The following is a 27,708-nucleotide window of genomic DNA, read 5'->3' on the forward strand; positions in this document are numbered from 1 at the left end:
GGAAAGAAATCTCACCAAAAATATCTACAATAAAAAATTTGTATCCTTGCGCTAAACATGTAATTTTGGTTATTTCATGGTTTCACTGGAGAATAACCACTTACAAATTACCTCATAAAGATGACACACTATCCTGTTTAAAGAGTTTCAGAGAAGGAAATACTTGGTCTCAGGGATCAATTTTAATGTTAAATAACTCTTGTTGCTAGAACATTGTTCCCCATTATCTTTCAGACTCCCTTTTTAAGTTTATTCACTCTTCTAAGATGCCCACACGTGGTTTCTGGTGGTGGAAGGGAACAGTCTGAGTGTAAGACTAATTAAAACACACGTTTAACTAGGATATCTCCAGAGGGATACATAGTAAATAGAGAAGCCAGTACCTCTGGGGAACAGAACTGGGTGGCCTGGGGATAGTAGAGGAAAGGGGATTTTCATCAGATAACCTTTTGAACATTTATAACTTTCAACTACGTGAATATACTATTAAAATATATTTCTAAGGGACGCCTGGGTGGCTCAGTTGGTTAAGTGTCTGCCTTCAGCTCGGGTTATGAGCCCAGGGTCCTTGGGTTGAGCCCTGCATTAGGCTCCATGCTCAGCGGAGAGCCTGCTTCTCCCTCTGCCCCTCACCCCTCTTGTGCTCTATCTCTCTTAAGCAAATAAATAAAATCTTAAATATATGTATATATATAGGGGCGCCTGGGTGGCTCAGTGGGTTAAAGCCTCTGCCTTCGGCTCAGGTCATGATCCCAGGGTCCTGGGATCGAGCCCCGCATCAGGCTCTCTGCTCAGCAGGGGGCCTGCTTCCTCCTCTCTCTCTCTGCCTGCCTCTCTGCCTACTTGTGATCTCTGCCTGTCAAATAAACAAATAAAATCTTTAAAAATATATATATGCATATATATATATATTTAAGTATGCACTGAATGAGGTAGAAAAATTGTTCCAGGAATACAGCTCTATAGCAGATCTTTAGAGTAGGTGAAAATGCCTACTGCAGGCACTCACCATCACACGGTCCTTGGGGGGTAAATATGTACCTTTAATTTGGGAAGGAGATGCTAAGTGACACTGGTATCTGCTTAGCCCTGTTTGGTTAGACAGTCTGACTCTGTTGGGGGAAACATGCTTTCATTTGCAAAGGACTCAGTACTGGGAGTCAGCTGGCCAGGTATCTGGTTTTATTTTCATCCCGAACTACTTATGTAACTTTGAATTCATCATTTACCTCCCTGAATGCTGGTTTCCTCTGTCAGCTAAAAAAGTTTTATTAAATGGGCTCTCAGATCCTTTCCTGTTTTAAAATGTTCCAAGCTTAAAAACAAAACAAAACAAAAAAAAAAAACCCTAAATATATTTCTTAGTACATGAAAACAGTAATTTCTTCCCGTGGCTACTAATAAACTTCTTCAACAGGAGAGCTAAGATGAAGTGACTTCTGAAATGACTCTGAGGAGAGTAAGTGTCTCTGGCTCCCCCGTAGCCGCTTGGGGTACACGGTGACAGGAGCTGACCTAACAGCGCCTGTTACTGGTGTCAAAGCTAAACAAAACTAGAAACTAAGGAGGTAAGAACAGATTTTAACCAGTAGGAACTACTGCCATAAGGAAGAGAGTCCATCGTGAACTGAACTCAACTTCTATCAAGACAGGGGTGACGGCATTTTAAAGGAAGAATGGGGGCCGGCAGGGGGTGCTGTTGAGCGGAATCATAAGCAGAAACAGAGACGTGGAAGGAGGGGTTGGTTTGTCAGTGTGACTGGGCCACCTGGGCTCGCTACCTGGTGTTTCCTGAAGTTAGGGTCCTACACACCCACAGAGTCTGGGTTATAGGGGCACTAGTGTCAGGTGCTATCTGGAACAAACAGGAGATTCTTTTTAACGGGGCTGGAGTTGTCGTCTTCAGTGACATAGTTTGTGTTGACAGAAACTATGCTAGTATTTGTTCAAGTCCCTTAGACTGTGTGTGTGCATGTGTGTGTGTATGAAATAATTTGTGATGAGAATCCAGTTTCACAGGCCAAGGTTGAGGCCTAGTTAAGGAGAGGGCACACACATCACCTCTCCTCAACATGACAGAAGGATATACTCAATGCCAAGGGTAGGGTTGTTTGGAGCCGCAATGGATTTGTGGTTCAGGAGTGCTACAGGGAACCCTGGGAAGCTTAATTCTGAAGTTCAGCCATCTGAACAGACACTGGCATTCATACAGGGGCTCTGCATCAAACCACAGCCACCAACAGGCTATGGTATTAATAAGGGCTTATGAAGAAGTTATAACAGTACATGAACAAGAAACTGACTTGAAAATAAATTTAGACCCTCAATATATTACAGTGGTAAGAAAACTTAACATGAGATGTATACCATTAACTTTTTAAGTTTACAATACAGTATTGTTAAGTACAGGCTCAATGTTACCCCGCAAACCTCTAGAACTTGATCACCTTGCGTAACTAAAACTTTACACCCACTGAACAGCAACTTCCTGTTTTCCCCTCCCCCGCCAGCCCTAGGCAACCATCATTCTACTCCTGCTTCTTTGAGTCTATTTTAGATACCTCATTTAAGTGAGGTCATGAGGTATTTGCCCTTCAGTGACTGGAATATTCACTTTGCATAATGACCTCAAGGTTTATCCAAGTATTATTCAGCCCTTCTTTTAACGGATGAATAATATTCCATTGTCTGTATATATGTGTATGTATACATATATGTGCATGTGTGTGTGTCAAACACATTTTCTTTATCCTTTCATTCACTGATGGACATTTAGGCTGTTTCCCCATTTTGGCTACTCTGAATAATGCTTCCCAATAAAGTTTCCCAATGCTTTCTTCTAGGAGTTTTACAGTTTCAGATCTTGAGTTTAAATCTTTATCCATTCTGAGTTTTGTATATGCTTTAAGACAAGGATTCAATTTCATTCTTTTTCATATGAATATAGTCATTCTAGAGCCATATGTTGACAACTATCATTTCCTTATTGTATATTCTTGGCAGCCTTGATGGAACACAGTTGACAATATATGCATTGGTTCATCTCTGGGTTCTTTATTCTGTTCCACTGGTCTCTATGCTTGTATTTATGCCAATACCACACAGTTTTGTTCGTGTAGGTCCATACTGTATTTTGAAATTGGGAAGTGTGATTACTCCAGCCTTGTTCTTCTCAAAACTCTTTTGGCTATTCCAGGTTCCTTTTGAATTTTAGGATTGTTTTTTCTATCTCTGTAAAAAATTCCACTGGGATTTTTGTATGCACTGAATCTGTGGATCGTTTCATGTAGTATGGACATTTTAACAATATTAAGTCTTCAGTCCATGAACATGGTATGTTTCCCATTTATTTGTGTCTTCTTTAATTTCTTTCATTAGTGTTTAGTTTTCACTATACAAGCCTTTCACCTCCTTGGTTAGATTTATTCATTTATTCTTCTAATGCTATTGCACATAGGGATTGTTTTCCTCATTTTATTTTCAAACAGTTCATTGCCAGTATATAAAAATGCAACTGATTTCTGTGTATTGATTTTGATCTTGCAACTTTATTGCATTTATTATTTTTTTAAGATTTTGTTTATTTATTTTGACAGAGAGAAAGGCAGCAAGAGAGGGAACACAAGCGGGGAGAGTGGGAGAGGGAGAAGCAGGCTTCCTGCTGAGCAGGGAGCCCGATGTGGGGCTTGATCCCTGGACCCTGAGATCATGACCTGAGCCAAAGGCAGATGCTTGAGCAACCCAGGTGCCCATATTGAATTTGTTTATTCTAACGGGTTGTGTGTGGGTGGGTGTGTACTCTTCAAGGGTTTCTATCTATAAGATTGTATTATCTGTAAAGAGTTTTACTTTTTCCTTTCCTATTTAAATGTCTTTTATTTCTTCTTCTTGCCCAATTGCTCTAAAATTCCTAGTACTATGCTGAATAGAGATGGAGAGTGGTCATCCTTGTCTTGTTCTTGATCCCAGAGCTAAAACTGGTATTAACTGTGGGACCTTCATATATGCCTTTATTATGTTAAAGTAGTTTCCTTCTATTCCTAGTTTGTTTAGGTTTTTTTCTTTACACAAGGTGTTAAATTTTGTCAAATGTTTTTTTCTGCATCTTTGAGGGGGATCATATGATTCTTATCCTATGTTCTGTTATTATGGTGTATCACATTAGTTGGTTTTCATATGTTGATCATGCTTGCCTACCAGGAATAAATCCCACTTGATTAGTGCATATGATCCTTTTAACTTGCTGCTTAATTCAGTTTACTAGTATTCTGTTGAGGATTTTTGCATCTACATTCATCAGGGATATTGGTCTGTAATTTTCTTTTCTTATGATGTCTTTGTCAAGCTTTGGTATCAGGGTAATGCTAGCCACTTAAAATAAGTTTGGAAGTGTTCCCTGCTCTTCAAGTTTTTGGAAGAGAGAGAAAGAATGGTGTTAATTCTTTAAATGTTTGGCAGAATTCACCAATTAAGCCATCTGGTCCTGGCATTTTCTTTCTTGTGAGATTTTTGATTACTGATTCAATCTTATTGCTAGTTAGAAGTCTGCTCAGATTTTCTATTTCTTCAAGATTCAGTCTTGATAAGTTGTATGTTTCCAGGAATTTATACATCTCTTCTAGGTTATCCAATTTGTTGGCATGGAATTGTTCTTAGTAGTCCCTAACGATCCTTTTTTATTTCTGTGACATTATTTGCAACATCTCCTCTTTCTTCTTCCTTTTGTAAAGTTTTCGTTTTTAAGGAATCTCTATACCCAATGTGTGGCTCGTACTTAAAACCCAGAGATCAAGAGTCGTATGTTCTACTGACTGACCCAGCCAAATAATTTCTGATTTTACTTGAGTCATCTTTTTTTTTTTTACTTAATTTTGTCAATTTTGTTGGTCTTCAAAAAAAGAAATCAACTCTTAGTTTCATTTTTTCTATTGCTTTTCTATTTTCCATTTCATTTTATCTTTGCTCTAAATCTTAGTATCCCTTTCCTTCTGCTAACTTGGGCTAAGTTTGTTCTCCTTTTTCTAGTTCCTTGAGGTATAAAGTTAGATTGCTTGAGATCTTCCTTCTTAGTCAATATTTATTACTATAAACTATTTGTTTCTATAAACTTCCCTCTTTGTACAACTTTTGCTACATCCTGCAAGTTCTGGCATGTTGTGTTTTTATTTTCATTAGTTTCAAGGTATTTTCTAATTTCCCTTTTGATTTCTTCATTGGCTCATTTGGTTAATCAAGGGTGTATTCTTTTTTTTTTTTTTAATTTTTTTAAAAGATTTTATTTATTTATCAGAGAGAGAGAGGGAGAGAGCGAGCACCGGCAGACAGAATGGCAGGCAGAGGCAAAGGGAGAAGCAGGCTCCCAGCCGAGCAAGGAGCCCGATGTGGGACTCGATCCTAGGATGCTGGGATCATGACCTGAGCCCAAGGCAGCTGCTTAACCAACTGAGCCACCCAGGTGTCCCTCAAGGGTGTATTCTTGAATTTTCACTTATTTGTGAATTTTCCAGGATTACTTCTATTCATTTCTAGTTTCATTCCGCTGTGACTTGAAAGGATACTTGATGCAATTTCAGTTTTCTTAAATTTGTTAAGATTCATTTTGTGATCTGACCCCTGAACTATCCTGGAGAATGTTTCTTGTGTTCTTCAGAAGAAAGTATATTCTGCTTCTATGGGGTAATATGTTCTATGTAGATATTAGGCCCACTTGGTTTATAGTGTTGTTGAAGTCCACTGCTTCTTTTTTTTTTTTTTTTTAAAGATTTTTTATTTATTTATTTGACAGAGAGAAATCACAAGTAGATGGAGAGGCAGGCAGAGAGAGAGAGAGAGAGAGGGAAGCAGGCTCCCTGCCGAGCAGAGAGCCCGATGCGGGACTCGATCCCAGGACCCTGAGATCATGACCTGAGCCGAAGGCAGCGGCTTAACCCACTGAGCCACCCAGGCGCCCCAAGTCCACTGCTTCTTTACAGATTTTCTGTCTGGATATACTAACTGGTACTACAAGTGGAATAGTGAAGTCTCCTACCATTACTATGTATATTGCAGTTCATTTCTCTTTTCACAGTTCTATCAATGTTTGCTTTACATATTCAGGGTTTTATGTATTTAGGTTTTCTGATTTGACATGCACATATATTTATAATTGTTCTATCTTCCAGGCAAACTGACCTTTTTTCCCATTATATAATGTCTTTCTTTGTCCCTTGTGACAGTTTCTGACTTAAAGTCCATTTTGTGTGCTATAAATACGGTCACCCCTGCTCTCTTTTGGCTAACATTTGCATGGAGTTATCTTTTTCCATCCTTTTACTTTTAGCATACATCTGACCTTAAATCTAAAGAGCATCCTGTAGGCAACATAGGGTTGGACCTTGTTTTTTTGTTAATCCATTCAACTACTTCTACTTCATGTCCTTTTACTGAGGAGTTTAATCCATTTACATTTAAAGTAATTATTGATAGGAAAGAATTTATTATTGTAATCTTGTTAATTGTATTATGCCAGTATCATAGTCCTTTTGTCTTTATTTTCCTCTCTTGTTCACTCTGCACTGGATGAGGGGGAGGGACTCTTGTGAGTACTGCCTCACTAATTCAAATCACTATCTTAGTTCTCAGTGGCCCCCACGCATCCTGTTAGCCCTCTGAGGTGGGTGAGACAGAAGCCAGTGCTTCAGCCATGCCCAGAAAAAAATCACAATGTTAGACATATGATTCAGTTCTTTCCTTTTCTTCCTGGGGAGAAGCTGGGGGCTGGGGGTTATCTTCCGATCAAATTGCATTTTGCCAGGGGTAGTGATTATGGCAAGATGGTATTTTGAATTTTCCTACCAGCTTTGCCGTGGCTGGTTTCACACTCACCTTGGGGGCGCAGGAGCCTTTCAACTAGTTTTTGGATTTCTCACAAAGGGAATTGGTTGGTGTATTGTTGATTTGTTGTGTCTGTTTGGGGAAGGAGGGTCCAGGGCTGCTATTCAAACCCATTACTGATGTTGCTCCTGCCCAACATACTCTTTCAGAAGACACACTTAATAATCCATGTATATGAATAATTGCTTCCCATCTTTCACTTTTTTTTTTTTAAGATTTTATTTATTTGTTGGAGAGAGAGTGCACAAGCAGGGGAAATGGCAGGCAAAGGGACAAACAGGCTCCCTGCTAAGCAGGGAGCCCAATGCCGGACTTGATCTCAGGACCCCAGGATCATGACCTGAGCTGAAGTCAGACACTTTACTGACTGAGCCACCCAGACATCCCTCCATCTTTCATTCTTAAACTAAACTGTTCAATGTAAATTTCAAGAAAAATTTTATTTAATGTATTTTATAATTTGTCTATACTGAGTATTCTCTATAGCGATTCATCAATGATCCAAGCCTAGAGATAATAAAGAACAATTTAATTGTTAAGCAGCTTAATTACCGTTGTCAAATAAAACAGCATTGACAAAAAAAGTATAAACATAGTATCTGCACCTGTTTTTGATAAAGAAAGATTTCTCTATTTTCTCCTATGAAGAGCTCAACAGAACTTCCAGCATAAGAAAAAAGAAACATCTAAAAAAAACTAAACAGTGTCAACAGTGAGTTGCATTAAGATAGCCACAAAGGGTGGGAGGCTATCTCCTGACTTCTCTTCTTAAGTATGTTTCTATTATTTTCTTTGTTGTTCATATCCTCCCTGCCTATTTTGGCAAAAACCATTCCTATATATGTTCCGTTTAAGGCTTAAAATAAAATGGGCTTCCCTTTTGCAGTACACACACTACCGAAAAGTCATGAGAAAATCTAATGGGGAAGCAAGGAAGAAAATCACTTTTTCCAACGGTTTCATCTAAATCTGATTTCAAAGTTGTTCCCACAAACTGCTAGATAGGAGCTCTATTCCACAGGTCCTTTAACCTACTTACAGTTCTGTCATGACTGTGGGTCTTTAGCATTGGAACGGATCACTGAGGGGTCATTCTAGTGAGTTGGTGGATATTAAAAATGATGAATAATTTGAGTAAAAGAGCTTATGTGAGAAAGCTCTGCACATTTCTTTTTTGTTGGGCTGTGTTGAGCACAATGGCTTTCAAGTCTTTCCAGTGAAGCTAAAACTGATAGCGGCACTTATAATTACTATATATTACTTATAATACCATATATTATTTATAATTACATGATACTATAATATATAGTATATGATATACTACATATATTAATATATGTAAGAGAGAGAGATATATATAATATACAGTAATGTAATGTAATACTACTATATGTTTAGTAATACTATATATTACTTAGAATTACTTATACTTACCACCTTAAAAGACCAGACGAAAAACCAGGGGCAGTCAGTCAGAGGAGTCACTCCAAACACCAGCACTTGATGAGCCAGCAAAGGTAAATATTTTCTCAAGTGAATAAAAAACTCCTTGTAAAGAGTATACTGTGATTCTTTTAAATTTGGTTTTGCTAGGTTTTATTCTGTCAAAGAGTTGCCCTCATCTATGAGGTAGTCATTACATGTTTTGTCAAATATCAGCCATTTACTTTTTATTTAAAAAAACTGTGGTGGCAACACTACTTTTTCAGCTGAGAAACAAAGATTTACATGACTTTGTAAAGTTTCCTCTGTAAGCTGTTTCCGTGTTACAGTGTAAGATGAAGAAAAGCTTCAGAACAAACTCCGTCTCCTCGGATGCAGCAGATGTCCTCCTCTACAGCCAAGGGCTAATCTAAGTACCAGACAAGTTATTTGCTTCAATCTGACAAGAGCCTTCTTTGAAGTAAACAGGCGGTGTCAGCACAGCCTGTAGAGTTATGAAAGGAAATGCCACGTTCCGAAGAGGTTTATAATGAAATAAGCCATGCTACTGGGGATTTACTTTACGTATAGCAAATTTAAACAAAGAATAAAAGGCTAAAAAGGCAAATGTGGCAATTTGGGTTGGTTCCTTATTTATTTTTATGGGTTCCTTATTTATTTTTTAAGGGGATATTTTGTGGGTTCCTTATTTATTTTTGATGTGCTACTGATCTTTTAATAATCACAGTTTAAAAATTATCTAATTAAAAAACCCTCCAGAATTATTTATCACTTAAATACTTCTGGAGAGTTAGCAAATCTCCTTGAGTTCTAGGCTGATACTTCAATCATAACCTTATACTTAAACAGTAAATCAATAATTACTTTTTGTAACTGATTAATGTGTTCAAGCTTTAGATGTATATTAGTATCTAAGATAGTCTCTTTTTCAGCAATAGCTCTAAAAAGATGTGTAGAAACGATGTAAAATTTTTAGTTTTTAAATTATTTGAACTAAGTAAATTAAAAAGACTGCACTGGAATCTCCCTTCTAATGACCCTGCTCCTAAACACTCAAGTCCTGACTTGACTCCACTCCAAATGGGAAATACACGTTCTATTTTTTGCAAGGTATGTACATAAAGCCAGCTTTCCTTTCACAGATGCCGCAAAGGTGTGACAGGTATTTGCAGTGATTTTTCTCACTGCTGTCCCCGTCCCGGCACCAGCAGGATTTAAAGGTGGCGCACAAACACTGCGGGACTCAGGGTCATTGGTCACAGCAGCGGATGCCACATGTCAGCTAAGGAGGGACTACGCTTTGTGAAAAACCTCCTTCCTGCTGCAGAGAAGAGCCTCGGGACCTACACTTTGAGCCCCAAAGGAAAAAGAGTACACCTTCCCTCTTCCTAGGTCAAAGAACACAAAAACAACAAAGCAGTAACACAGCAGAACAGAGGCTGGAGGAGAAGATGTCGCCCCACTTATACCTGTAGGTGCTAAACTGGAAAAACGGAAACTCTTACCTTGGGCTTAAGATGCACTGACCCAGACTTCTACTTAATTTGAAATCATGGTTTAAAGTGCCTCAGGAAGTATTAGGTCTATTTAATTACTTAAGACCTTTTTTTTTTTTTTTTTTTTTTTTTAAGATTTATTTGAGAGCGAGCGAGCGGTATCATGAGCCCGAGCTCGGGGAGGGGCAGAGGGACAGAATCTCCAGCAGACTGCCTGCCAAGTGTGGGGCCTGACGTGGAGCTCATCTCATGACCTCGAGATCATGATTGGAACCAAAATGAAGAGTCGGAAGCTTAGCTGGTTGTGCCACCCAGGTACCCCAAGACCTCCTTCTTTTAAAAAGTTTTAGTGTTTATAAACAAATATTACCTCTAGTCCTGGAAAACTAAGTCTGGACATTTAGCAAAAAAACCATACTAGGTGAAGAATTCTCATTTCTCACCAAACAGCCACCTGTTTTTTTTATTATTAAAGATTTTTATTTATTAATTCATTCGGCAGAGAGATCACAAGCAGGCAGAGAGGCAGGTAGAGAGAGAGAGGAGGAAGCAGGATCCCTGCCAAGCAGAGAGCCCGATGTGGAGCTCGATCCCAGGACCCTGAGATCATAACCTGAGCCAAAGGCAGAGGCTTAACCCACTGAGCCACCCAGGTGCCCCCCAAACAACAGCCTTCTAAGCAAGGAGAATTTCTACTGAACAGTCTTTAAACTTTTTTTTTTTTTTTTTTTTTTTTAGATTTTATTTATTTGCGAAAGAGAGAGTGTGAAAGAGAGAGCACAAGCAGGGGGAGTAGCAGAGGGAGGAGAAGCAGGCTCCTCGCTGAGCAGGGTGCCAGAAGCCAGGCTCATCCCAGGACTCTGGAATTATGACCTGAGCCGAAGGCAGATGCTTAACCCACTGAGCCACCCAGGAACCTCCTGAATATTCTTTTAAATAGGGAAGATTCCTTTACATGGATATTAAAATACAATCATAATTCCAAAAATTCCGTTCACTTACATCTTAGAATCTACTACATAAGGTATACAGGAGTATACCTGTATTTCATTAGGACTAAGAACACCTGCAGCAAATACTTAAAATATTCCAACCATGTGATGAATATCTTTTTCCTAACAGAACATTCCGAAGGAGAAACTGCTGGTTCTTTATTGTAACTGAAGGTCAGGTATAGTATGTTTCTGTTGAAATCATAGTTTTCCCTTATAGATTGTGCCTTACTGATCTTCCTTGACTTATGATGGGGTTAGATCTCCATGAACCCATCATAAGTTGAAAATACCCTAACCTGGAAATGCCTACGATACACTTAAGCTACTGACTGTCACAGCTCAGCCCATGATGGTCTGCCCCTACAGCTGAGCAAAATCATCCAACACAAAGCTTAATTTACAATGAAGTGTTGAATCTCTCCTGAAATTTATTCAATGCTGTACTGAAAGGGAAAACCAGACTGGTTGTCTGAGGCCAGAAAGATACTGGCTGCTCACCCCCATGACTGCACAGAGGACTGGGAGCTGCAGCTTCTGCCCAGCACCACAAGAGTGCCACGCTAGCCGGGGAGGAGATTCAAATTCAAAATTCAAAATGTGAAGGATGGTTTCTACTTAAATGCATTCCGCCTTTGCACCAGCATAATGTCAAAGTATCATAAGTCAAACCACTGTTAAGAGGGGGCCAACTACATAGTGGGGGAAGAAAATGTATTTTTAAAAGTCTAGTTCTCTTTCCTTTACTGTATGAGATTGTGTTCTTGATATCTTTTCTAAGTTCATAATCATCAGACAACATCTCTGCTGTATAATTTCATCACGGCATGCATCTCTCATCATCTGGATAAACTCTGTGAAGTAATTATCAGTACTTCCAAAGCTGATGAACAATAAGCATTCGCCTTTATGATTTTTTAAAAAATACTGACTTGTGTCCTCATTAAAGGAAGTGAGGCTTAAAGTTTCCTTCTTGGGTAATCCAGGATGTTCATCATGAATCTGTGTCACAGGCACACTGGATAAAGAGTAGCATTTCACAATCGTAACGCGAAAAAGTCTGTTGGCTCAGGATAAATAAAAATTGTCATTTCTATAGAGTAAAGAACTGTTGGAGAGAGGTAAAGAGAGGATAGATATGACGCAGGAAGAACAGGTGAAAACAAGTCTTAGGGTAGGTGGTCTGTGAAGATGTCATCAATTCTATCCTGCTGTCCTCAGGCAGCACTGCAGGGGCCCTGTGCCAAGAAACAGGAACATGTCATCTTGCAAAGGCTTTCATCCAAGGAGCTCACGTGTATTTTCTTGGCAGGGTATCCTAATATCTAATAATTCTCACTGAGCTGGATTTTCTATACCATGGGTTAGGGTTAAACTGACAATGATTCACATTCAGAAACTGCTTTTGGATTTGAGCAGGAAGAATTCAGACATTAGGATCCCCATTCAAACTGCCTTCTAAAGGAGCAATAACCATATAGTATGAAAAATGAAAACAAAACAAAAAGTACCTGAATCTAATCAGTCACAACTAATGAAATCTCCATACCGATACTAGCAGATATGAAAAACTCCCCAAATTTAGATTTTTCTGCATTAAATAGTATTTTCTGTATAAAACAGAATGAATGAAAATCTAACGCTGGGTTCTCCCAGGACAGGGTATGCAGAGTAAACCAGGCATCTCTCTTATGTACGTGTGTGTGTGCGTGTGTGCGTGTGGTACTTGGGGATGGGTAGGGAATATGGCAATTCCTGAGGCGAGGCCATGGACTTGGTCTCCAGGCATGGAGAGGAGGGAAGCTGGCCCTTCCAAGGAAAGCATTCTTCCTTCACTCACTGCATGCCTACACTACTGCCCCAAGGAGTCCCAGCTACAGGGAGGAATGAGGCGTGGTGCCTGCCCTCACATATGGGAAGAAAGAAAACACACAGCCACAGTTACAACACAATGTGGAAAATGTTACGAAATGTGTTCGTGGTACCCAGGAGGCGCTCCTGGAACACCAGTACCAGAGAGCCAGACTCACTGTAACTCTGCCCGGGTGTGGAGATGGGAGGGCAGCAGACTGTACAGAGGTGACGTTTGGGTTGAGTCTTTAAGGACAGGTGGAACTTCCTTGGTCAGACAATGGACAAGGGCAGGAGGAATAGCATGTGCAAAGGTAGGAGAGAAATATGGATATAGGAAACAAGGCAGTCCACTGTGGCTAGTGTGTAGGAGAGCGGAAGAGAGAGCAGAAAGAATTCTTCTTCCCCTTCCACTCTCTTCCACTCTCCTACACACTACACTCTCTCTTCCCAGAGAAGAGGCTAGAAAGTGATGGAGAGTCACTAGAAAGTGATAGCCTGGACACCTTCCCAAACTCTCAGTTAACAGTAATGTGCAGGAAACTCTAACAGAGATCTGGAGAGAGGAAGCCAGCAGACAGAGAAGACAACATCTGGAAACTGGAAAGCAATGGATGCATGGTAAGTGGCCAAACAGACCCGAGCAAACTGAAGCCCAAACCTACAGCAAGGAGGAAGACAGGGAGTATGTTGATGTCTGCCACAAAAGCCAAAGACCTTTCTAAAGTGGACGTGAGGGTGGGGAGAAGACAGGAGGATTGGGTGGAAGTCCTGAAAATGAACAGGCAAACCCCCATACATCCTCTCCTGTGCACGCGGACAGGTGTGCATCTGTCTGATCTGCTCGAGTTGCTGAACAGAAGCCCAGGACGGGGGACGGACACAGACACAGCTCAGGGGTCTATGGGGAAAGCTTGGCAACTGGGTGCCGGAAACGAGCCCACCTCAGTCACCAGATGAGGGACATGTGGAAGGACAGGTCCAGTGGCCGCCCTACAGCGAAGCCCCATCCGTTAAGAATGCCACCACCGGGGGCGCCTGGGTGGCTCAGTGGGTTAAGCCTCTGCCTTCGGCTGAGGTCATGATCTCAGGTTTCTGGGATCGAGCCCTACATCGGGCTCTCTGCTCAGCAGGGAGCCTGCTTCCTTCTCTCTCTCTCTGACTGCCTCTCTGCCTACTTTGATCTCTCTCTGTCAAATAAATAAAATCTTAAAAAAAAAAAAAAAGAATGCCACCACTGCCCAGTGTCCAGGTCATTTTTTGGTCTCCATCTCTTAAATATGAGCAGATGACCAGTGCCCACAAGACAGCTGATAAAAGCATCTAATATGAAGAAAAGAAACCAAAACAAAGCCAGAAAGAATCTGAAGGAAAAAGACAATGAAAAATACAGAAAGATACTACAAAAATTCCAATTAATATCTTCATGTTGTTTCATCCTCCACAAATAATGTTGTTTTTTTTAAAGCACAATCAGAAAACAAAAAAGAGTTCTTAAAAATTAAAAATAGTGCTAATTTTTAAAGTCAAAGAATTTGGAAGATATAGCTTAGAATATTGCCCAGAAAATAGGATAAGCAAGCAAAGCAAAGCAAAGAAATTGGGAGAGAAAGGATATTAAAATCAGATCATCAATCTAGAAGGGCAACATCTAAGTAATAAGATTTTCAGAAAGAGAAAAGAAAATACCAAAGAGCTGAAAGCACAGGTTGCAAAGGGGTTGCGGTGTCCCAGCTAAAAATACAACCATCTTGAAATTTCCAACACCTGGAAGAAATGTTCTACCATGATAAGAGTTCCACCAGACCACAAAATCAAGGTGATTGCAGAAATCGGGGAGGATTCCACACCAGGGGAGAGAAGGGAACCAAGGCACAGGGAGTCAGCATGGCTGGGGCAGGGAGCCAAGGGCCCTGGGAAAACCAGTGCCAGAAAATCACCTCCCAAGTGATGAAACTCATTCAGAGGAGATTTCTAATATTTTTCTGTTGGAGGGGGGTAGGAATTAACCTGTGATCGATATACAGACAATTAAGCAACAGGTAAGGCAACATTACTAACTGTGGCCAAAGCCAACAGTGCACGAAGCAGGCAATGCAACCCTATCTAGTGTGTCTGTCCGTCATCTGTGAATCACACTTTGAGCACAGAATGACCAGCCGTGCAGCCAGGAGCACGCTGAGGGGCTCGTATAGAAAGGGGCATTCCAAGAGAGCCAGCTTCTCGTTTTCCAGGTAGGAAGTTAGTAGAGAATACTGGAGTCCAAAAAATCGAGATCTGACCAAACAAGCCCATCATTCAAAATATGGAGAGGAACGCAGAGAATTAAAAGTGGTTGCCACAGAGAGCAGGAATCAGGGAGTGGGAGGGATGGTACCAGGAATGAAAGGTGTCTATGTTTTGTTTGCTTTGTAAATTTTTCATCATAAGCCTAGTAGTAGTACTATTGGACTTTTAAGAACTATTGTTTTAAAACTTAATAAACAGGAAACATAACCAGACTCATGTCTCTGTTATAGATTTTCCCTCAAAAACAAAATGCAAGACATATTCCAATTTCCTACCTAAAACAGAAGTGGAGGTGCCTGGGGCTCTGGTCGGGTGCTCCTGGCCCCTCCTCCCCGCAGCTCCCTCCATCGCCTGCCCTACGAAGGCAGCTCCACGGAACTCTGCGAGGAGCAGTTTGCAGGCTGTGGCAGCAGGCAAAGGGAGATCTTGAAATAACTTCAAAGATTTGAAAAGTCACTCATTCCCTCACTGCTCAGGAAGCAAGAAAGGGGCAGCTCACGGAGCCAGAAGCAGCCACTGACAAAGAGCAGGAACCAGCCAGGGAACCACACTGCAGCGGAGGAGCGACAAGGAGAAGCTGCCGGTCCCGCAGCCCTGTTACAGGATGCAAGGGGCGTGAGAGCAGACGCTCTTTCATTCAAGCTGGGCTGCACGTAACCATCTTGAGCCTTTGAACATAAATAAATAATCCCTGACACACAAAGATTTAAGAAGTGGAATCCCTAGGCCCTAGTGACTAAGCGGAAGGTGAAGACCAGGAAGAGGGCAAGGTCAGGGGCACCCCCCCACCCCCCCCCCCCGCTGGGTGCAAGTGACCAGCAACAGAGAGGCCGGGACAGAGGGCGGGGGACTGATGAGCTGAGCTGGGACTGAGCTGGATCTGAGCAGGGTCCGGGTATGGAGTGCTTAGCAGGAGGGACAAGAGGGACAGATGGCTCACAAAGCTCGCAGCCTGGGCAGCCTGCACGCTCAGGTGGGGGCTGGCGAGCGGTGGCAGTGGGAGAAATCACCCCGAGGACAGAAGAAAGGGGAAACGCCCACCACTGGCCAGCTAGGGAAGTGGACCAGGTACGAACGAGGGGCGAGTGCCAGAGCCGCGCAGGCTGGGTCAGCAAAGCCGGCGGCCAGGAGGGTTTCCAGGAGCGGGCTGTGCGGGGCGGTACTGGGAAAAGGAAAGACAAGGACGGAAAGACATGACCGGACTTGGCGAGGCCTCGCTGCCGGCTGGGAGAGCAGTGTCCGGAAAGCAGGAGGCCTGGATACGCAGCCTGGGATCACAGAGAACGCAGTCGGACTGTTCGGGGGGCTGGGCAGTGGAGGGGGGACGACGTGAAGCCCGGGCTGCCTGGAGAACGGGCGTCACGTGAGGAAAGAGCTCCGCAGCTCTGGGAGCCTCAGGAGAGAGGTCTGCCCGAGGAGAACACAGGATCAGCTGCAAAGTAAGGCCAACAGGCGAGGACTGAGATCCCTGTAAAGGACCCGAGTCAGGGAGGAAGTGGTGAGGCCGGGTTGAACCACATGACGTCTGTGTGTCACCCCTGCGCACAGGCCAAGCTAATCTCTGTATTATTCCAACTGTAGTGAAGGTGCTGTTGAAGCGAGCGCCGGAGGAGCCTCCTGGTTTCTGACCTGGGGCTGCGCTGTGTGTGACAACAGCTGTTGCTACCTCCCTGAAGTGTACACAGCTTTGGCACCTCCAGATCCCCATAAAATTAATTCAAGCGGTTCAGGCACCCAAACTCCGCATGTGCCGCCCTCCAGGAGCATGGTAGATGAGGGCACCGGGAAGAGGAGACAAAGCACCAGCCGGAGAAGCAGTTCTTGGCAGAACTCCTGTGCCCAGGGCAGAAGGGGCTTCCTGGGAGCCTGCTTCTTGCAAGGTGTTCTCCCAAGAAGGGCGGGACTGGGATTTTCTTCCCGCACGGGTGCAGGTGCACTCCTTCTTCCTCTTCTGACCTCAGTTCCTCAGATGTGAGTCAGGCTTTTTCCTTCTGTCCTATCTTCCCGGGACACAGGTCCACCAGCCAGTGGCTGTTCTAGGAGAGTCACGGTGGTGTCTACACATGTGACTTATGCGCTGGCCTCTCTGACTTCCTGATGGAAACGCATCTCACGTTCTCAGCAACCTTCTCTGGTTCAAAGGCTCTCAGAGGGAGCGATGCTCACATAAGACTCGGAGAACGCTAGATGGTCATGTGTAAATGCAGGCGTCTCAGAGCACTTTCCTGTAGCCAGAGGCACGGTGTTCTCCCAGAGCCCTGGAGACCGTAGAGGGAACTCTGCATTCTCCCCCTACATACTGTGCTATGACGCTGGGTGTTTCCTAGAAATGGCAAAAGCTTCACTGCTGCATGACTCCTGATCAACTTGGGACCTACAGAAATTTTTTCCCCAGTCATATTTGTATTTATTTCTGACATTTTCTATTTATATCATTTGCTTTTTCTTCCAAGCCCTACAAAGACTGTTCCATTTATAATACATCTCAAGTTTATCAAGCTAAATTTATATAAGTGTCTTCTCTGAGAATTTTCTATTCTTCAAAATATTTCTTGAAGTCTCATATTTTTTACAAGGCTGTTATGGACTGGATGTTTGTATCCCCCTCAAAATTTATACACTGTAGCCCTAAGCCCTAATGTGACTGTACTTGGAGATGGAGCCTAGAAAGAGGTAATGAAGGTTAGATGAGATTGAAAGGATAGGGCCCGAAACCAACAGAATTGGTGTCCTTATATGAAAAAGAAGCTATACTGGGGATGAGCACACAGAGGAAAGGCCATGTGAGGACACAGGAAGATGGGGGCCACCTGCCAGCCAAGGAGAGAGGCTTCAAGAGCAACCAAGCCTGCCAATGCCTGATCCTGGGCTTCCAGCCTCCAGACCTGTGAGAGATAAACGCCTGATGTCTAAGCCCTCCAGCCTGTAGAATTCTCTACGGCAGCCCAAGGACATTAAGTCACATTCCCTTCTTGCAATTTAATGGAAGACAAGTTTTAACCTGACTTAAAACACATCGCTTGAAAAAATCCGCTATATGTACAGATGAAATTAGTAAGTTTTGAAAAGTAGTTTTGCTTTTACGAAGGTTCCATCAGACTCTCCTCTCCTCTTGTGATCCTCATAGTGGGATCACAAGACATTATACGCCTTTTAATGTGGCTCCGTGTGAATGACCATCCTCACCCGAACTGTTTAGTCCAAACCTGATCTCAGCCTAACTTCCAGATGATAAAAAATAGAGGCTAGTAGAAGTTAAGTAATACTATGGATAAACAATGGTACAAGCCTAGACTGCGGACTATTCTACAAAGTTACTGCATTACACTTGTGAGAAAGGTAATGTCAAAAAATAAACAAAAAGTCAATTTTTCTAGACAGAAGATATAATAAACAGTTGCTGTACATAACCTGGATCCCAGTTCTAAATAACAAAAAAAAAAAAAAAAAAAGAAAAAAAGAAAAGCTTACAAAACACATTCTTGTAACAATTAGGGAGCTACGAGCAAACAGTGCTAATTTCTTGGGGGCGATAATGTAGGAGAAAAATTTTATTCTTACAACAAACATGTTGAAATATTTCAAAGTGATGCACACGATGTCCACAACTTATTTTCAAAAAGAATCCTGCAAAAATGTGTGCGTGTATGAAAGGAAAGAGAAGGAGAAGCGGGGCAGGAAGGGGAGAGGAGGAGGGCGGGAGCGCGCACAAATACAGGAAACAATTAGGTGGTGGATTTAAGGCATGTACATTCTTTCAGCTTTTCTGCAATGTTTGAATACATGCGTACCAGACAGTTGCGGAAGATGACCCCAAGTATCACTCTAGACTGTCTAGATCAGGAATCTGAAGGGGGAGTGTTCGTGCATGGAATCCTACGGGCTCCCAGCATCCTGTGTGAAGTGATGGATACAAACATGTATGTACGTGTGCACATTTTTCCAGGAAAAGGGTTCCCAATTTCCACCCGATACTTAAAGTAGTCTACAATCCCCCAAAGGGTACAGAAAACACCACTCTAAACTGAAGAAAATATATGACAAATAGGAAAAGAGCTAGACTCTCAAACTCACTTGTAAAATAGTACTGCTTACATTTTAAAAAGTTAGGAAACAACCTGAAGTCCTGTAGGATCAGGAGTATCTCAAGATGGGAAGCGGCGGCTTCATCTGAATGACGTTTTACTCTGCCAAGTGCAGGGGATCCTCCGGGGCAAGGAAAGAGGAGGAGGTACAGCTTTGAACATCAGCTCCCATTGTAAAGAGCTCAGGGCATTACATTTTGAATTGTCTTCATACTTTTTTCTCATTAATCATTTTCGAACCAAGCAAGAGGTATGAAAGAGTGACAGACAAGGAGGAAGGACTATTGTTTTTCCATGTCTCGGTTCAAGTATGACTGATGGGAGTATCCTGTCCATCCCTTCTCTACGTTAAATTCTTAGAAGGACCCTCATTGCTTCAGGGGTCTGCAACCTTTCTTAAAGGCAGTGAGTGCAGCACCTTCCCTGAATGACACCCTAGCTGCTAGCCCCAAATACAGAACCAGTAAAAGCAGTCTTTTAGACAGAGTTTGTGGGCCAGGAGACCAACAACCAGCCAGGATCACTCTCTGATCCTGCAGACAGGTCTACAGAGCCAAGCCCAAGTGCCTCTGCCTGGCTTTAAAGCTGTAGCCCATCTGCACTCCCTCGTGCCCACCACTCCACGGTGTCTGCTACCGCAGCAACGTTGCCGGATGCAGTGAGGGACATTTGTGGTCCCCCAGCACAACAAAGGCAGGTGCCACCAAGTCTTGCCCACTGTGCCCCTGGCATGTCTGGGTCCTGTGCCTGTCACTCTTCAAGTATGTCCAGCAGGCGTAGCTTATCAGGACACTGGGACATGAGCCTCCCACGTTCCATCCCTCGAGGCAAGGGAAGAATGTGAAGCCAAGACTTCCACTTCCACATGTGTAAGTGCTTTCACATCTGTTCGCTCATCTGATTACAAAAGCCAGGGGGAAAGAGCAGGAAATAATTCACACCCCCACCACAGAGAAGGAAACGTGCAGAGAGGTGTGTGGGCAAGGCCACTGAATGGGCCACAGCTGACTTCTCAGAGCGACTCTAGGGGCAGTAAACACCTGAAAACACACATATGCGTGGGGTACCTAGGAGCCTCGGAGCCGTGGAAGAAACTTGGACTTGCAATTGTTTCTTTGCAGCTCTCATAGTAGTAATTTTGAGAAGAAAGAGAAAAAATACTGACCACTTGTATTTGAAAAAAAAAAAAAAAAAGAAGAATTAAAAGAAAAAAGATTAAAAAATGAAAGTTATGGTTCCCTTTATATGGCTTGCTTTTACCAATAATGAACTAAAATCTCTGCTATGAAATGTCCTGGCATTTTATGGATTTTGTTGTGCTTGGAAAACACAAGCTTCATATTTATAAAGGTTTTACCTGGCCAACCTTTTTATTTAAAAAATGAATTATCAATATGTAATTTTATTAGGCTATATATTATTTTATCATGAAAGTAAAATAGATAAAGAATATTTTAAAATTGGGTTTTAGAAAATGACCCAAAAGCTCATCACTGTAAAACAACCTACCTGTGGCATTTTGTCTCCTTCCAGGTCTTTCCAGCTCGTGGATAGGTTTCTTTTGGTTGCAGTTCGACATGGTAATCATACCACATACACTGTCTCATATTCCTGATTTTTTTGGTCAACATTATACCATAAGAGCTCTTCCAGATTATTATACCGCCTTCATAAACACAACTCACAACTTTCTGAACTACTTATTATATAATTCTTTCCATGGTAATACCACAGTTACTTAACCACTCTATTTTTAGACAAGTAGGCTGCTGCTGAATTTTTACTATCCTAAGTAATGCTTTAATAACTATAACTTTTATTTTCTTCCTTTTTATTTCATTTAGATACATTCTTAAAGTATATTAACAGGTCAAAGTGAACAACAATTTTTAAGACTTTTGACATATTCTGCCCAAACTGCTTCCCCATACGTTCAGTACACATTATTACCAGCAATGAGTAAGAATCCTTTGATTGAACTCTTATCATTAACGAGTATATCATCTGTATCATTTTATTTTCTTTGCTAATAAGTGAAACCATATCCTATGTGATTTTGTATCTGTCTCCTGAAAATGCATACTTTTCTACCATATGAATACTGACTAGCTGAACTTCCTTGGTGAAACATTATGGCCATTATCCATTTATCAACTATTTATGAAGATTAAAAAGTATATTTGCATGAATATTTTCTAAAATGCCAACCCAGTGTTTCCCATACTGATGGGAAATACTATTTCTCCACTCTATGGTTCACTTAAAAGTTTTGTTTCAATTTTTACCTGGACATAGTTGTTGTTCTGCACTTTTAAGATTCATTTAGAGGCTTCTGAGCCGCCTTCCCCCTCCCCTACCCCTTCCCTGTGTGACTGTATGCAATTCACTTCCTCTTCAGCTCAGATGGTTTTAACATTACACACCTGTATTCAAGAGGCTTTACCTGTTGGTCATCAGGAGTCCATATGCCACATGTGATTTGACTTTCCAAGTTGATCTCGGATGACCAGTGTCTTTGTCCGCTGACAGAACCAACCAGGACAAACCCGTCTCGATATGAAATGAGTGCTTGAGTCCCATCATGGCTCCACGTGAAATCACTCACCTTTGAGACACACATAGACAAAAGGTGTCAATTATAATTAGAAAGGGAAAGCACTTTTATCAAAGGCTACAGTCATTAACTTAGTCTTTGGCTAAGAGTCAGATGGCCTTAAAGAGAACATTATGTAAAATATATGTATTATAACACCAATATATAATATAAAAGATTAAAAAAATAATATAAAAGATATCATTTGAAAAGCAAGTGTCAGTGCAGTGCTAAGTGCTTCACATATGTTAATTCTTTAAGCCTTGTTCAAGGGAGGTGTTATCATGTCCATTTTATGGAGAAAAAAGACACGGGGTGGGGGGGGTGGTGGTAAGTAACTTATTCACACACGTCTGGTGAACGGCCTCACCAAAAACCATTCAGTGTCCCTGCTTTCTGCCTCCCACCCACAGTAATAGATTCTCCATTAGTGTCTCTGGGTCACTTATCAAAATAGGAAAGTTCTCAGTCTCTTATTACATGACTTTCCCAATCTTGCTAACAATATTCCCTTAATCAAAATGAAAAAAAAAAAAAAAATGTAACTGGAAAATCACACAAACTTATCAAATGAACTTATTGCATTTATTCAATAACCACATTTTTAAAATCTTTTATTCTATTAGTGTAGTCAATTACTTCTACAGATTTCCTCAAATTATACTACCCTTGCATGCCTAGACGCAGCCCAGCTTGGAGGTGAAGTACTGTCTTTTATAGATACAGCTGAAGTTGGTATACTAATGAATTTAGAACTTCTACAGCTGTATTCATGAGTAAAATAAACTTCTGATTTCCTTTATTGTAATGCGTTTGTCTGGATTTCTCAAGGTTATGTTGACCTCTCAGAATGAGCCGGACAGTTCTTCCTCTTGTTCCACTGCCTGGAAGAATCTGTATAAACTGGGATACCTATTGCTTGAAAGTTTGATGTAACGTGCCTATAAAACTATCTGGCTCTAAATTATTTTGTAGAAATAATTTTAACCACTGCTTTAATTTACTTAATAGTTTTAGTACTAATGAAACTTTATAGCTTTTTCTTCTTGTTGAGTCAGTTTTATTGAATTATTTAAAAATTCTTCCAGTTTATGTACGTTTTCCAAACTGCTGGCAAGTAGTTGCTTATAGTATTTATCTTTTTAAAAATCAATTTTACTGAGGTATAATTTATATACAATAAAATAAAGTTCCTCCTCAGAAGTCAATTCCCTACCCTCACCCTTGGTCCAAGGCAAGAGTGATCTAATTTCTCTCACGGGCTGCTTATTCTTGAATTGCACACGAATGGAACCGTGTATCTAATATGCTCACTTTGTGTATGGCTGCTTTTACTCACTACTATGGTTTGGGAGTATTCTAAATTCGTGTGTGCGTCAGCAGTTCATTCCTCTTCACGGATGAGTAGTATTCCGTTGTATCAATAGACCACAGTTTATTTATCCACCCAAATTGCCAGGCTTTTAGGTTATTTTCACTGTTTGGCTATTATAAAATTGCTATCAACATTCATGTGCAAAACTCTTTGTAGACACATAGTTTCATTTCCCTTAAGTAAATAAATACCTAAGAGTGGAATTAATTGCTGGACCGTATGGTAAGTGTTAAGTTTAACTGCATATGAAATTACCAAACTATTTTCCGAAGTGGTTAGGCCATGCTATACTCCCAGCAGTGCGTGAGAGTACCAGCACGTCCAAGTCTCACCGACACTTGGTACTTCAGTCTCTTTCGTGTTAGCTGTTCCAGTACGTACGTGGTAACAGAACACTGTGCTCTTAATTTGCATTTCTCCAATGCAGCCACACTGAACATTTCACATACCTCCTGATCATTTGCACATCATCTCTTGGGACATGTCTGTTCAAATCCCTTGCTATAGGTATCTATTCATTTATTCATATATATGTGTTATGTGTATGAATATTCATACAGATGTATATATTATGTCTGTGTATATATGAATATATGAGTTTTCCACCTTATTGTATTATAAAAATCCCAGATATAATCCTTTGTCAGATATGTATGCTGCAAATAATTTCTCTTACTCTGTGGCTTGCCTTTGCATTTTCTTAGTGGTATCTTTCAAAAAGCCTTAAATTTTGATGCAGTCCAGTATCAGTTCTTTTTCTTTTATGGTTCATGCTTTTTATGTCCAATCCCACTGAATGTTTACCTAATCCAAGGTTGCAAACTCAGGGTTTCCAGAATAGTTTAGTTTTTACATTTACATCCGCGATTTATTTTGAATTAATTTTTGTACAGAGGATAATGTCAGAATCAAGGCTTGTTGTTTTTTAAATATTTATTTATTTGAAAGACAGAGTGAGCACTAGTAGGGAGCTCCCCCACCCCCCACCATGGGTCACTGAGATCATGACCTGAGCTGAAGGCAGGTGCTTAGCTGACTGAGCCACCCAGGTGCCCCAAGGGCTTTTTTGTTTTTAAATATAGACATTCAGTTATTTCAGCACCATGTCAAAAAATTCCTTGGATGTTACCTAGAGTTATTATGGTGATCCTTTTATGATACGGTTGACCTCTGAACAACACAGGGCATTGGAGGGCTGAACCCTATGCAGCTGAAAATCCACATGAACTTTTGACTCCCCCCCAAACTACTATTAATAGCCTGCTGTTGACCTGAAGCCTTATGAAGAGCAAAAAACCAGTCAATTAATATATATTTTGTATATTATAGCTATTATATACTGTATTCTTACACTCTCCTGAGCTAGAGAAAAGAAAATGTTATTAAGCAAATCATAAGGAAAATACATTTACAGTATTAATCTGTATTTTTTAAGTTATTTAAATTCTAGTTAGTTAACACAATGTAATATTAGTTTCAGGTGTAGAATTTAGTGAGTCATCAGTCAGATACAACACCCAGTGCTCATCACAAGTGCCTTCCTTCCTGCCCACCTCCCCTCCAGCAACCCTCAGTTTGTTCTCTATGGTTAAGTCTGTTTTCTGGCTTGTTACTTTTTTTTTTTTTAATTTTCTTCTATTTCATCTGTTTTATTTCTTAAATTCCACGAGTGAAATCGTACAGTATTTTTCTTTCTCTGACTGACTTATTTTGCATAGCATAATGCTCTCTAGCTCCACCTATATCATCACAAATGGCAAGATTTCATTCTTTTTTGCTGGCTGAGTAGTATTCCACTGTGTGTGTGTAATGCATATCACATCTTCTTTATCCATTCATCAGTCGAGGGCTACTGTTGATAATGTTGCTATAAACATCGGGGTGCATGTATCCCTTCAAATCAATATTTTTGTATCCTTCGGGTAAATACCTAGTAGTGCAACTGCTAGATTGTAGGGTGGCTCTATTTCTAACTTTTTGAGGAAACTCCATACTGTTTTCCAGGGTGTCTGTATCAGTTTGCTTTCCTGCCATCTTTGCAAAAGGTTTCCCCTTTCTGTCTCCCCGCCAACATCTGTTGTTTCCTGTGTTAACTGTAGCCATTTTGACAGGTGTGGGGTGATATCTCATTGTAGTTTTGATTTGTATTTCCCTGATGATGAGTGATGTTGAGCATCTTTTCATGTGTCTGTCAGCTATCTGTATGTCTTCTTCGGGAAAGTATTCATATCTTCTGTCTCTTTTAAAACTAAATTATTTGGTTTTGGGGTGTTGAGTTTTATAAGTTCTTTATAGATTCTGGATACTAACATTTTATCAGATATATCATTGGCAAATTATCTTCTCCCATTCTGAAGGATGCCTTTTGGTTTTGTTGTTTCCTTTGCTGTGCAGAAGTCTTTTATCTTGATGAAGTTCCAACAGTTCATTTTTGCTTTTGTTTCCCTTGCCTCAACAGATAGATAACAAGTTTCTGTGGCCAGTGTCATAGAAGTCACTGCTTATATTCTCCTCTAGGATTTGGAAGGTTTCCTGTCTCACATTTAGGTCTTTCATCCATTTTAAATTTATTTTGGTGTGTGGTGTAAGACAGTGGTACAGTTTCATTCTTTTGCATGTAGCTGTCCAGTTTTCCCAACACCATTTGTCAAAGAGATTGTCTTTTTTTCCACTGGATATTCTTTCCTGCTTCATCAAAGATTAGTTAACCATATAGTTGTGGGTTCATTTCTGGGATTTTTATTCTGTTCCACTGATCTACATGTCTGTTTTTGTGCTAGTGCCATACTGTCTTAAGCTTTATGATATAACTTGAAGTGCTACCTCCAGCTTTGCTCTTCTTTTTCAACATTGCTTTGGCTGTTCAGGGTCTTCTGTGGTTCCATATAAATTTCAGGATTGTTTGTTCTAGCTCTGTGGAAAAATGCTGGTGGTATTTTGATAGGGATTGCATTAAATGTGTAGATTGCTCTGGGTAATATAGACATTTTAACAATACTTATTCTTCTGATCCATGAGCATGGAATGTTTTCCATTTCTTTGTGTCATCTTCACTTTCTTTCATTGGTGTTTTATAATTTTCAGAGGACAGACCTTTTACCTCTTTGGTTAACTTTATTCCCAGGTATGTTATGGTTTTTGGTGCAATTATAAATGGGATTGATTCCTTGACTTCTCTTTCTGCTGATTCATTACTAGAGTATAGAAACGCACCAGATTTCCATATGTTGATTTTGTATCCTGTGGCTTTACTGAATTCAGTTATCAGTTCTAACAATTTTTTGGTGGAGTCCTTCAGGTTTTCTATATAGAGTAGCATATTGTTTGCAACTAGTGAAGGCTTAACTTCCTCCTTGCCAGTTTGGATGTCTTTTATTGCTTTTTGTTATCTGATTACTGCAGCTAGGACTTCCATACTCTGTGAAATAACTGGAGAGAGTGGACATCCCTCTCTTGACTGCAGAGGAAATGCTCTGTTTCTCCTCATTGAGGAAGATATTAGCTGTAGGTTTTTTGTACATGGCCTTCATGAGATTGAGGTATGTTCCCTCGATCCCTACTTTGTTGAGGGTTTGTTCTTATGAATGGGTATTGTACTTTGCCTAATGCTTTTTCTACATTTCTTGAGAGGATCCTAAGGTCCTTATTCTTTCTTTTGTTGATGTGGTATATCACGTTGTTTGATTTGCAAGCACTGAACCACCCTTGCAGCCTAGGAATAAATTCTACTTGATTTTGATGAAATAACTCTTTAAGTGTATACCTTTTGATTCAATTTGCTAGTAATTTGCTAGAATTTTTGCATTGTGTTCATTAGGGATAAGGGCTTGTGGTTCATGTTTTTAGTGGTTTGGTTTTAGAATCAGGGTAATACTGGCCTCACAGAAGGAGTTTGGGAGTTTTCCTTCTGTTTCTATTTTCTGAAATAGTTTGAGAAGAATAGGTATTAACACTTCTTTAAATGTTTGGTACAATTCCCCTGTGATGCCATCTGGCCCTGGACTTTAGTTTGTTGAGAGGTTTTTGATTACAGATTCTATTTCTTTGCTGGTTATCAGTCTGTTTAAGTTTCCTATTTTTCTTCCTGTTTCAGTTTTGGTAGTTTATATGTTTCTGGAAATTCATCCATTTCTTCCAAACTGTCCAATTTATTGGCATATAATTTTTCTTAATCTTCCCTTATAGTTGTATTTCTGTGGTGTTAGTTTTTATTTGTCTTCTCTCATTTGTCATTTGATTTATTTGGGTCCTTTCTCTTTTCTTTTTGAGAAGTCTGACTAGTGGTTTATCAATTTCATTAATTTTTTTCAAAGAGTAAGCTCCTGGTTTCATTGCTTTATTCCACAGTTTTCTGATACCATTTATTTGGTATCATTTATTTCTGCTCTGATCTTCATTATTTCCTTTCTGATGGCTTTAGGCTTCATTTGTTCTTTTTCTTGCTCCTTTAGGTGTAAGGTTAGGTTGTTTATTTGAAAAATTTCTTGCTTCTTGAGGTAGGACTATCTTGCTATACAGTTCCCTTTTAGGACTGCTTTTGCTGTAGCCCAGAGGTTTTGAACCACCATGTTTTCATTTGTTTCTATGTATTTTTAAAATTTCTTCTTTAATTTCCTGGTTGACTGATTTATTCTTTAGTAGCATGTTGTTCAACCCCCATGTATTTGTGATCTTTCCAAAGTTTTTCTTGTGGCTGACTTCAAATTTCATA

General features: G+C 40.6%; 1 protein-coding gene across 5 annotated transcripts in view; it reads right to left on the reverse strand.

The window, feature by feature from the left end:
- The window catches only part of TULP4 (TUB like protein 4), a 232,007-nt gene that overhangs the window by 43,039 nt on the left and 161,260 nt on the right, over positions 1-27,708 (reverse strand). For all 5 annotated transcript variants that reach the window (XM_059176654.1, XM_059176653.1, XM_059176650.1 and 2 more), the window contains one exon: positions 21,473-21,634. In XM_059176654.1, coding sequence (XP_059032637.1) covers positions 21,473-21,634 — 162 coding nt within the window. The remainder of the gene's footprint in view (positions 1-21,472; positions 21,635-27,708) is intronic.

This window comes from Mustela lutreola, chromosome 6, assembly GCF_030435805.1.
Source record: "Mustela lutreola isolate mMusLut2 chromosome 6, mMusLut2.pri, whole genome shotgun sequence".
In the NCBI taxonomy this organism is placed as follows: Eukaryota; Metazoa; Chordata; class Mammalia; order Carnivora; family Mustelidae; genus Mustela; species Mustela lutreola.